This window comes from Anomalospiza imberbis, chromosome 3 (genome assembly GCF_031753505.1).
Source record: "Anomalospiza imberbis isolate Cuckoo-Finch-1a 21T00152 chromosome 3, ASM3175350v1, whole genome shotgun sequence".
NCBI classification, from domain to species: Eukaryota; Metazoa; Chordata; class Aves; order Passeriformes; family Viduidae; genus Anomalospiza; species Anomalospiza imberbis.
The window spans coordinates 69349614-69362785 of NC_089683.1; the positions used below are offsets into that span (position 1 = coordinate 69349614).

Sequence of the window (13172 nt, forward strand, 5' to 3'; positions counted from 1 at the left end):
TACATATAGTATGATTTAGGTTGTTATGAAAAAACATTCTTTAATTTCAGTTATAGGTATTAGATATATTCTGGCAAATATTTGCTTAGATGCTAAAATGCTGCCATTGCTCATGCCTTAGGTAAATGCTATGGCTGTACACACAAAGGCTTTAAGCCTCTAGCTTTCGCAAATCTGGCAGTTTGTGCTTGTGATATACAGGAACAGAGGAATCATGTGGAGGAAACAAAAATAAAAGTCAATGAAAAATTAAATACATGGGTTTTTTTTCATTGAAAGTGCATGTGTCAAAGTTCAATTATCCTCTCCCTCTTTCTTGATTTTATTTTTTAAATCCCCAGTGGAAAAGATCTGACTTCTATTGCTACTCAGTAACACATGTTCAATAGTACGTATTACAGAAATATAAAAATACTTCCAGTTTTCAAATGGGAACAAGACTTTTTTATGATGGCTGTTAAGCAAGAGCAAATCTGGCCCATAATAAAGCAAGTGAATTTATTCTTATCACTAGATCCAGACAGTATTGGCTTGGATTGTGAATGGTGCATGTCTTTGACATCTCAACAATCTAATTCAAGAAAGAAATACACTTGTTTCCTCAGTGAGTGAAATTGTCTGAAGTTATTTAAGTTCCCTTTTAAATGCAGACACTGATTCATATACAGTTTTATAAAGGTGGAAAACACCTCGCCAATGCAGGCTACAGTGTATTACACAGAATTTAACCATCTACTTTAAGCGTGACTAAGTTGGTGAAGGCCAAAAGCATATTAGTTCCACATTATTAATGGCTGAAAATAGCCCTGATATGAGCTCACAGTACAGCTAGTTATTATATCACATGTACCTCTCAGATTGGTAGAAGTCATTTAAGAGCTACTATCTTATTCTAAAATTGTATTTTATTAAAATAAGGCTTCTGTGAACTTACAGAGAAATTAAAGAAAGACATGATAAAATATTAAGAAGTTGAACATTAAAAAAGAGCTTTCCTGAAAAAGGGGAAAAGAAGTAAAATAATCTAAGCGTAAGCTTAACATCCTAGATTTTGTACTTCATAGAAGTAAAACAACTCTCTCCAAAAGAGAAAAACATTGCACTTTCAAGATTTTTGTGATTCACAATGAAATGGCAAGGAGTATGAGTGCTAAATGAAAAAACCTTGCAAAATAGTAAGTATTTCTACATGTCTTTGATTTTGGTCCCCCCTTTTTGGAAAAGAAAACAGAACAATCAAAACAAAATACATACAGAAGAAACAACATTGAGTACGCCACAAAAACAAGTGATAAACACATTTGCTAAAGAACCATCAATGTTGTTACCAGTGGGGGTTCCAGGGTTTGGAAAGGGAAGGTAGTACCAGTCAGAGGAATATCAGGACAAGGCACTTACGATGTGGACAGCACAAAGAAACAATTGGAATAGAGCAATAAATTTCACATCCATGTTGACTCAATAAAGGGCTTTATATCTATTGCTATGGTTGGCATGGGACCAGAAGCAAGAACTGCACATGAGGAAAGGTTGACTTTATTCCCATAAATTTCAATAGTCTTTCTTTGACTTTGGGAATAATAGTTTCAGGCTTGTAGGTTGCAAAGTCAATGACAATTACTTATGAATGTGCTTCTGCAGCCCATTCAGATGAAATGAGAATCAAGCTAAAATGCACATTTTACATCCCATAATTTCCTTGGGAATCAATAAAATTATCTTTAATTGAGGAGTAATTAATTACTCATAGACTAATCATCTCTCTCTAAAAAACAGGACCAAAAACAACATGGGAGAAAAATCTTTCTCATCTTTGGTACTTCCTTTGTAGTATTTACAGATGGTTATTCACAGAATTGCAGACATAAGAGCTCAGATATCCTATAAAATCTAGGATAGTTTAAAACTATTTACTACAGGAATTTCCCCACAGACACACTGGCTTGGCTTTCTTAATGCTATCAGGTATCAATACCAGTATCTGTACAGCTCTTACGTAAACTACTTTTCAATTAACTGAAAAAGGCGTGCTTCATAATATTAAAAAAAAAAATACTATTTGAAGGTAGCATATCAACAATAATGTAACTTTGAAAGGGAAAAATACAGTATTTTTTTGTTGGATTTGGTTTTCTTTTGTCTTGAATTTTCAGTAGCTGGATATCAATATGTAGGAAAAGATGGTATTTGCAAATATTATCCCTTTGTGCCAAGAAATCTTTGACGCAGTGATTACTGTATCTTGACACTGCTACTGCTCACTAACAAAGAAAACAAACAAAAAAATTATCCTAATCACAGTGTAGAATTTTGTTAAGCTGCCAAATAGAAAATTTCCACTGAGAAAACAAATAAAACACCAGATCATCCTCCTCCCCAACATTTGGCTAATGAAAGGACATCTGCTGTGTTGGAGTTCATTGTTTCTGCTGACTGGTATACACACTTTGTATCTAAAATTCTCTTTTCACGTGGTGACGTGAACATCTCATGGCAACGCTCCTACAAAGTTCTTCCTTTACTTGAAGAAACTTTGAGGTATAGCAACCACAACACACCAAGTAGCTTTCAGAATAAGGAAGAGTCACCTGTAAACAGCATTGATTCCTCTAAATCAGCAATGCACCACCTCTTTCTTGTATCAACTCCTGAATGCATTAGATAAACCTAGCCAGTGGCAAGTCCTCTCCTCACTAACCACCCTCAAATCCTCACTGGATCCACCACTGATTTCCTGTGATTGCAAAAATCAATGCAGCAATAAAGCCACATTCAATACACAACAAAACGGCTACAGGAGGACTAAAGCACAAGGTTTTGTGTATGTATATATTATTATTTTTCCTTTTAACATTCATCCATTGCAAATATTGGGCTCACTAAAATAAAAACAAATAAAAAAGAACAGGAAAGAAAAGTATAAAAAAGCTTGTTGCTCTTACATCTACTGTGTCAGTCACCGTGCAAATCCTGAGAAAGAGAGGAAGACCAAAATGGGAAGTTTTGACATGTAAACCAAGAATTTTAGCATGAAAAATCGTAATATTAACAGAAAAATCACACCAATTTAGCAGTATTACAGGAAAAAATCTAGTGATATTCAGGAGCTGTACAATGCTGACACAAAGCTAAGAGCAGGGAAAATAAGGAAGAGGCTGTTGTTTTTAATAATTACCACGCTCATGGGTGATGACTGAGGAAGGGAGGACAGGACAATTAGTTCAAAGAAAAAGAAACAGGAAAAAAGAAAAGAAAAGGTGAGAATTTGTTTTAGGAAATACAAAATATAGTTAGTATTGGTTTTGCCAAAATTAGTTCTGTACTAAAAGAGAAACATCAAATAAACAGGAAATGAAAAAAAATCCCTCAAATGAGGAAGCACAAAAATACTCTAAACATCAGTAGAGTCAATTATGCAGCATTTAAAGATTTATTTATATTTGCATGCAAAATCAGTCATTTCTAGAAACAGAGGCAGAGGTCAAAAGAATCATGAGCCAATATCTTGAGAGACCATTTCAGAATCCAACATTATGAGTAAGTTTAGCTAGGTAATGGTAGAAATGTTATCCAAAAGAACAAAAGGTTGTGCAGAATAATCTTCAGTAAAACATGAGAGTAATTGCTGAAAATTATATGCCAGATAGCTGTACCAGCACTCAATTTACCGTCTTGTAACCAAATTTTATCCACATGGGTTCACTTTTTTATCACTCATATCAGTCTAGAAAGATTTAATCTATAATTTAAACTGTGAGAGCACTTTCAGAGAAGCAGAATTTTTGACTGGCCTTGAAGTCATTCAGGCAAATGCAGTAGTTAATGAAAAATCATTATTTAAGCAGGTGAATATTAAAGAAATAGGCCGCATAAAAGACCTACAGGCACAAGGGACAATGAGATATGCAGTGTTGCTGGTATGAATTATGATCCCTCAAATGCAATAGGGATAATACAGTCAAGCTTTTTTACCTTGCTTTTAAGATAAAAACATGTTAAAAGGTTAGGTCACTGTAGGATTTAAACATAAAAATGCACTGTAAAAATTCTGACGATAAGGGAAGAAAATGTGCTTTTGTAGCTCTATTAAGCACACAAGAATGAACTTAATGTACCCAGACAATCACAGTAAGGGACTAATAGAACTTACTATCAAGCACAAGAAAGAAATTGACAGTGAAGTAACAACACAAAGGGTGGAAAGCCAAATTGGTTCAAAGTCAAAAGTAGAGTGAAAATTTTGCAATATTTCCCCAAGGACAAATAGAAAAAAATTATTTCAAATAAAAAGCTTTTCCCAGACTTTTTTCCACAGAGCAGATAGATTTCCATCAACCTCTTATATTTAATTTATGGCTTAAGTAAGTGGTGTGTTTTTCAGTTTAAGAAATCAGGTGGGAATTTTTAATTTCATTCTATGCTGAAACTGGTTGGGGACTTCTGAGATGTTTTATATGCATAAACACTGCTGTTCGTAACTGGAATATGTTTTCAATTTTACATGAAATGTCTTCACTTCTTCAAAATGATGAGAAAGAGTCCTCAGACCATTCTGAAACTCAACACATGCTAATGATTTACTGTTCACAAGGACTGGCTTAGGTATGTCAATTAAATATAAATCATTTTTAGGAAACCTGTTTCCTAAACAAAACCTGCTACTTATGCTTAACTTAAACCTCTCCTGGGTTCTTTCAAATTGCACTTGCTTCTGCAAAACTTAAAAAAGGCCATGGATCATTTCTATTGAATCAATAGTACCTGATCCCTCTTCAGTCACCATGCCAAGGCCTTCTGCTTTATTCTGACGTTCAAACGCATTTAGGTCAAGAACACTGCGGTGAGAAAAAATACATTTGTCCTGTGATTAATTAAATATATGCAATATTTAATTTTGTGGAAATTAAAGAGGATGTGCGATTTCATTGAAGTTTACAAGCATACTAGTATTAAAAAGATACATCTCAGTGGCTTGATACATGTGTCTTGCAAGACTACAAATCTCAGCTCAACAGCCTGAACCTGCTTTTGCTCTGAAAGTGACCAAATTCAGCTCTGTATGACTGACCAAATAAAAGGGAAAGGTATGCATTTATGATATACATACTTATTTCTAGGTGCTATAAAGAAGCCAAGTTACTGACTACTTTTGTATTATAGCCCAGTTCATACCAAGCAGCAAGGTCCATTAAGAAACTGTCATTATTAGTTTCAATTAGTGTTTCTCTCCCTCCACATTCTGAAAAACCAAAGCTGCCAAAAGGGAATATGTATTCAACTAACCAGATTCAAGGAAGAAGGATATCTCACGAATTTCATTTTTGAACCTGTAAGGTTCTGCCTTCCAGGGCTTTGCATGTTAGCTGGCCAGGGATAACTTTTGTTCATTAGCAAAAATGGTTATAGAAGTTAGATTAACATAGAACTATGACAGAACCTCTGCTGGCAAGAAACCTCACTGATTTCAAAATGAAACTTGGCCACAGACAGCATTAAGAAAAAAGAATACACAATTAAGAAAAAAGAATACATAATGCGATACCCTGGATATAACAAGACTGAATCACCTGATCCAGGGAGCCCCTTTTAGTCCTATGTTTTATGTTCACTAATACATCATTTATTGATATGGTTTATTCTTACAAATTATGTATAAAACATTTAAACACATACATTTATACATGAAATCAATATAAATCATAAATAAACATGAATGGACAAAAAAGTCATAGTATCACTTCAATTTATTAAAATTCATTAATTTAATATGAGATTAGATATTTCATTTCTTTATATGACTTCTAAGAAGTCAAATGAATAATTCTAACAAAGCTGGGATTTCTCAAAATCTTTATGATTACTTAACATTGATCATTGACCTGATCTCTGCAGGGTTACTGGATACCTCCCAAGTTAAGGATTTGCCTCTGAGGAAAGCTCCTAACTCTGGAGTTGTTTTCTGCCATATCTCAGGTAGACTCAAATCCATAAATATTTTTGAAAAGAGCTTTCTTACAAAGGTAGCTACATATCATCAAGATTTTCACACCACAAGCACCACCCCATCCTTTAACCCAAATCTAGCAAATTACAATCCCCAAGTGCTGTTTGCAAGAACTATGTAGAGGATCATTCCACAACTATAAATGCCATGGAATAAAATATACATGAAAAATAATACATTTTTCAAGTTGATACTTTCTTACCTACAAGACTGCATAAGACCAGCAAGACTCTGAAAGAACCCCACATCCTTTTTATCCTTGAGGTAGTCAAGCATTTTCTGCAGTAAACACAAATAATTTACACACAGAATTAATATTAATATTATGTGATAACCTAGGTAACTTAAGACTATATGCATTCAATACTACTAGCAATGTTGGCGTTTGGAAATATCTCTAATATTTAAGAGCCTTGCAGAGAAAAATCCAGATATCAAAACCAAAAGGAATATTTAATGCTCATGTACTTTATAGGAAAGTACATACATTTTGGTTATGCCTTCCAAAAGCATGGCAAATAAAGATCGTAACCAGAGTCAACATAGCCAGAAGAATTTAGAGTTTAATATAAATGCAATCTTGTCACTACTAGGTTAAAAATTTATATTGACACTATTGTTTCAACATCAGATGAGGCTTTTCTTAACCTCAGTTTGTTTTAAATTATTTTAGCTGAAATAGCCTGTTAGTAGTAATTTGAGCACATTTAAAAAAATTAACTTTATTACAATGTGTAATAACTACCTGAAAACAGATTGCAATGCCAAAAATTTATTGAGTGAACTGTGATTCTAGAATGCAATGCATTGTTGAGTAAAGACATGGAATGATACTAGAGCTCTCTGTTGTGAAGAAAACCCACAATGCTAAAGGTCAATCTTAGTAGGAAAGCTACAAGAATTCATGTTGTAAATTAAGTAAAACAATTTTTGCAAAAATAATAGGAAAAGTAGATAATAAGTAACCTCCAAAATGGACAGCACGTAGGCAGACAGTGTTAACAAAACATATCGGTGTAAACCCAAGTAGACCCAAGATTACAAAAAAAGAATACCCCCATCAACAACATTATACCAATCAAAACAAAGAACTCTAGAGGAGGATGATAATGACTTTTAAAAACCACTACTGCTCCTCTCCCCCCACCCATACCCAAGGAAGACTGAACAGCTGATCTTAAAACCTAAAGGAAAATTGGAAAGTTAAGCATAATACCAGAAGAAACAGGTATAAATGAGACAACCTTAATTGTTCCCAGTTGTCTGTATTCTTTAAACTGTACTACAATAATTTATTAATGGCAGGTATAAACCCTTCTCAACATAAGAATCTTCAGCTAGTACAGAATACTGAACGTACCCTGTATCAGCCTCTTCACTTCAACAGTTCAGGATTCTTTTACTGTATCAGACTTGTCCATTGGGCACCAAATTACCTTACGATAAATTAGTTATTCAGGATTTTCTCTGCTTTTATCAGCAAGACTCTCCATTGCATAAACTAAGGACTTCTGAAGTTGTGTATCATTCTTTTTGGTGAAAACTGGGGCCAGCAATTTTGCTCTACAGGCTATAGGATAATGGCAATCTCCCAAGAAAGTCCTCCTTTCCAAAGAATTTCTATATGTAAATAATATAACATAAAATTTCCCCCTTACACTTGAAGTCCAAAATAAGCCTTTTAGCCTTGAAAACAAATAATAAATACCCATCAAACAAGGTACTTTTGTATACGATTTTATTCTGCGAACAAGAGTAAGAGGATAAACAGTGTGTGACAAACAGTCACACTACATAGTGTGCTACTACAGTAATAATGACCATGGTATAAAGACCTATACTGGCTAGAAAGGGAAGAAGAAACTAGTACTTTACCTGTTGAACAGTAGAATTTCCTCCATTTAGGATGGCAATTCCTAGCTTTAGGGTTGCTGCAACCATTGGCCCCATCTCACCTTAAAAAATATTTTAAAATATATTTTTGGATCATATATAAAAATAAGAACGTTTTATTAATTATTTTATCCATTCAATGAATTGCAAAACTGACCTATTTTTCCTTAATTTCTTCATGAGTGCCTACAGACATAATGTAATGCATACAAAGTACACAGAAGAAGCAAAATATAAGGCAGGAATAACTAAGTTCAGTGAATATAAATCATGTTTCAATCACTAGAGCATGGAACAGTTGATTTAAGGCTGGGTTCACAATTATAAGCTAGCTTTCAAATTTAGCAGTTTGTCCCCTCTGCATGAAAATCTGGGTGTTTCCTTCTAGTTTATTCAGAAAATGACAGTGACCTAAGCATTTTATTACAGTAAACAAGATTTGTAATTGGGAATTTTTAAAACATCAGTAATGTGAAAACAAATCATAAAAGAAAAAAAAGAAAGCATGAAACCTTAGAATAAGATGGTTTCTAAGGGAAAAAAGCATAATTTAAACTTCTGAAATGTTTTATCAAAATACACCAATAAAGCAGATATTTGAAGAATGGGAAATAACAAAAGGACTTAAGTCCACACCTACTTCAGAACTGTACACATTCCAGAATTTAACTGCCATTTTGTCATTCAGTGCTGCTAAAGCTATGAAGTAATCCTCAAAATTAGCACTAGAAATATTAATTATAGCTACAAAAGAAACAATAGTCTCATGAAAATTACTCATTATACTTTTCTGGTAAAAATTTTTGACATTTCAGGTTCATTTTCAAAGCAAATCTTAGAGCCAAACATATGCATATTGTGCCCAATAAGAAATAAAATCACTTCAAAGTTCAGTAGAATTTATGTTTGAAATTTAATCTACACACCAAAACCTTACCTTTACTTGCACTGATTGTCTGCAGAACCATCTCAGCAGCACCCCGATCATGCAGTCTGGCTTGTTGATACAGAAGTTTTTGCTTTTCCATTTCTTTTTCCTGAATAAAAATTCCGGTCATTTAATATGAGATTTGAATTGCTATCAATCCTCCAAAGGTTCTTGGTTTTCTCTTAGTATATGGGCTCTATGGCAACATCATGAACCATTTTAATACATACGATGCTACTGAACAAATAATTAACACGTTCAAGTAATAATCTCCACTTGGTGTTTTTCTTTAATATGCTTTTAGCAGTTTATCTGGAAAGAGTCATCTCAATTGTGAATCATTAGGTTAGTTCAAAGCCCGTGTTCATTATATATACTGCATGTATCAAACTTGCACTTTTGTGCTGTGTTTTTGTGCAACAGGTACTCTTAATAATCTTCTATAGTGTGACCATAACTTCATACTGCTCAGTATGTGGCTCTTGAGTTGTAAGTTGTTGCTGAATAACAGAGTAAAAGAAACATCTCAGAATTTTTTTCAAAACATATCATTATATTACAATATAAATTGCCCCCCTACTTACAGAATATTTGATAGAATATACTGTGCTTTTATATTTTGTATTCTCTAGCGGCAACAAACAATACTGCATAGCGTTGCTTGAGCAATGGTGAGGTTTCTTTTTTGTAATTTAAACTACTACTGAAAACATAACGAGCATAAAGAGCAAACATAAAGGCACAGTTAATTCCAGAAGAGTTTCAACTTTCATCAGGTTAATTGAAGTTTGCTGGAGAATTGAGGATGACTAAGCAGTATAAGTTGCAAAATGGAAGTTGCATAGAGCCCTATGACAGTGAGTCCATCACATGGTGTGGTAAAAAGCTTACTCAAAAGGAACATGACACAATCAGTTAGTATCATGTCCAAAAACACAACGCCCAAAACATGTATGACCTAGAAGCAGGAACAGCTGCAGCAGTAGCCAGAATGACAGCTTTGCTGCCATAAACTTTCCATCCAAGTTACGGAAAAAATACATTGGAAGATGGAAGAGGTTTAAAAAATGAAGGCTTGCTAAATAGAGGATATGAGTAATAAATTAAAAAAGAAGAGGTAAAAAAGAGAAATATGTTCAAATGAATGAAAAAGAAACCTTTAACTCAAAAGCAAACCAACACAGACATTTATGCTGTTACCAGAGAGTTCTCGCCGAGGCTGGCAAATTTGTTTCTTAAATCTTTGATAATATCGTGCTGCGGAAACAAAATTCATCAGGGTTTTTTTTTCACACTATTAGCTCTCCTGTCGTTAAATTGTATCTTTCTTTTTGCTTTAAATTAAGTGACAGATCTAGATGGAGGCACAAAAAGGAAAAAAAAATGGCAGCGTTGCTTTGTATTTAGCCATGCTAGGGTTTGAAAATTTTGCCTTCATGTTTAAACCTCTTCCTGGGAGTTCAACAAAAACAAAACAGAAACATACACACACGCGCACACACACACCACACACACAAACCACCAGAAAACCATGACATCACAGCTTCAGTATAGCTACAATAAAATATTTTCATTTGCTTCAGAAGCTGCTGAAAATTGATCAGCCTTTCTTTTCTTAAAAACTATTTCCTATTTCTAGATACTTCTAGTTTTCGACCCATCACCCTTTCAACTTTCTTCCATTGCAAAATTTATCATTCACAAGCCTAACACTAGGTATACTACTTTCATTGTACAACAGTTTTTGATAAGAATATCAAAGATTTATGAGAATGCTTATAGCGAGGATGTATCTGCATAATCTACAGACTAACTTCTTGCAATGGCAATATAGAAGAACAGTAGGAAGAGGTATTGCCAAACAGCTTAGAAATGAGAGAAGTGGCATTTCCCATGGAAATCAAGATGTCCAGGACATTAGTAACAAAATAGACGAAAAAAAGAAAACCAAAACCAACCAACTACCAATCCACCAACAAAACCACCACAAGCATTTATCTTAAAAGCTATCATTCTCTGATGACAACCCACAAAGATCACGGTTCCTTCTTCAGCTTTACAATGCATTTTCACTGTTGCTTTCTCACTGCCAACTCAATAAATATATATAAATATATATATGTGATGGCAGCACCTACATGAAGAGGGCCACCCATTGCCTACAGAATATACTAAGTTAAGAAAGTTATCCCCATTTCTCCAAGATGTGCTTACTGTTTAGATTGTTATCTGTGCTACCAGTTTCAGCTTTTTGCACTTTATCCACTTGCTTGCCGGTTGAAGGCAAGAAACTACCAAAATAATTAGCCAATGATTTGAGCTTTCTGTCATTCACCAAAGCATCAAAACAATTGCAAAAATACTTCACTAAACGAAACATTTAAAATAATTGCACAGAATTTAAAAAAATTAACAAAAAAACAACAAACAACCAACTAAAAACAAAACAAAACAACCCCACCCCCAAAAAAAACAACCTAATTCTCAATGAGGAACAAATCTATTTCATCTTGGATGTTTTCCACTCATATAGGAAAAAAGTTGACCACTTACAAATGTACATTCATGTGTTCTGATATTATATACTTTTTCAAGAATTCTACCAAACCACAGAAACTTTTGAATCATACTCTTTGAAAGTAGAGACCCAAATATTTTCTATTTCATTTTGATTTTGGGTTTTAAATCTTTATGAGCAATCATATGCCAAAATAAATCGGGCAAAACCACAATTTTTAGTCTGAATTTGTAGGCAACAAACTTGCTAAAACTAAAGAGAAGCTTTAACTGACAAGTGTGCCACTGAAATTCTTAAAGTTTCTTGTAATTCATAAAGAGACTGATTCTTGGAGCATCCCATTGAGCTAGGACCTATGGACAGGATTGTTTGCTGCCACCACTAAGCTCCAAAATACAGAATGCTGGCGTAAGATCCTACTTTTACAGAGCATTTTTTCTTCTTTTTTTTTTAATACGAAATCATGAAATTAAGTTTAAGAAAAGAAAACAAAAGATGTAAAGAACATAAATTGCATTCAACTCAGCTATTAGATGATGAATGCTTCTCCTTTGAATTGTCTTCATATTTTATACTTTTCAAGAATTCTGCTTAGTCCAGAGAACAAATCTTATTAGGCAGTACATACACTGGCAAAACATTTGTTCATTTCAATGTCAGGCATGCATAAGTTTTGTAATTAAAATATCAAGTATTCATGCATAATACTTCTGTCTCTTTTTATATCTACAGCTTTATAAATACTTTAATTCTTTAAGGTCAAAATATGCTGGTTTCTGCTCTATAAATAAAAAACTTTTTTTCCTAAATCACTCCTTTTGGACTTCATCACTGAAGCACCACTGCTTGTTGAGAGGGGTTGGGACTCAAGGACCTCTAAAGGTCCTTTCCAACCCAAACTATTCTATCAATAAATATTCTGTAGTGTAGGGAGTGAAACCATGTATTAGGTTCCATAAAATCCATCACATGTAGGAAAAAATGATGAAAAACACATTTTTACATAGTTATTTGAATGTTTTCTTTCTTAGAATTGATAAATTGAATATGGAGTCTGATTTTAATTCACAGAATAAATAGTTACTTATTGTAAATATGTGGTATATGGACACTCAGTGGTTTATCCAGGATTTATGACAGCAAGAGATACAGGTAACAATCTTCATAGGGCTGGAGCCTTATGAGGGTGCATTATTTGTATGTAAAGAAACGAAAATTTTTGTCTGAGGTAAGTGACAGCACAATGTATCATTTTGTCCAAAAACTTGTGAATAAAGAAGTCTATCAACTAGCTACCAGCAACTTGCTACCAGTAACAAGAACTGATATAGGAAGCTCTATTCCCCCCGTTTCTTTTCTTCCTGTGAAGAGTCAATTTAAATCAATTTAATACAAATGAGTTTAAAAGTATGAGCTAAATTTTGACTCCTTCTTTGAGTTCCCATCCTAAACATATTTAGCTCACATTAATATGTAGGAGTGACTCAAATGCAGAAAATTATTTGGTTTTAGCTATTGAAACAGTTTGATTTAAAAGAATTTCCTATCAGTAGAATCAACGGAGACAGTGAAACCAACTTTACAGGGGGTCAATTGACCATCTGTTCAATATGACAAAAAGTTAACTTAGAGACAAATAGGAAGGGGCAAAGACATCTGTAATAACTCAAAGGAAATACTAGCAGGTAAATGTTGACAGGAACATACTGACATACAGAGAACATTATTGTCACGTGCCTATTGTTCACACTATTAACCCAATTAAGATTAATTGTACAAATATAAGACTACACTGCAGGAGATACGAGGAATAAAATTGTCAATAAAAT

General features: G+C 33.7%; 1 protein-coding gene across 7 annotated transcripts in view; it reads right to left on the minus strand.

Annotated features, from left to right (window-relative positions):
- The window catches only part of RYR2 (ryanodine receptor 2), a 377495-nt gene that overhangs the window by 38469 nt on the left and 325854 nt on the right, over positions 1 to 13172 (minus strand). For all 7 annotated transcript variants that reach the window (XM_068184981.1, XM_068184983.1, XM_068184978.1 and 4 more), the window contains 4 exons: positions 8835 to 8934; positions 7880 to 7959; positions 6207 to 6283; positions 4762 to 4835 (listed from right to left, as the gene is read on the minus strand). In XM_068184981.1, the coding sequence (XP_068041082.1) occupies positions 4762 to 4835; positions 6207 to 6283; positions 7880 to 7959; positions 8835 to 8934 (331 nt within the window). The remainder of the gene's footprint in view (positions 1 to 4761; positions 4836 to 6206; positions 6284 to 7879; positions 7960 to 8834; positions 8935 to 13172) is intronic.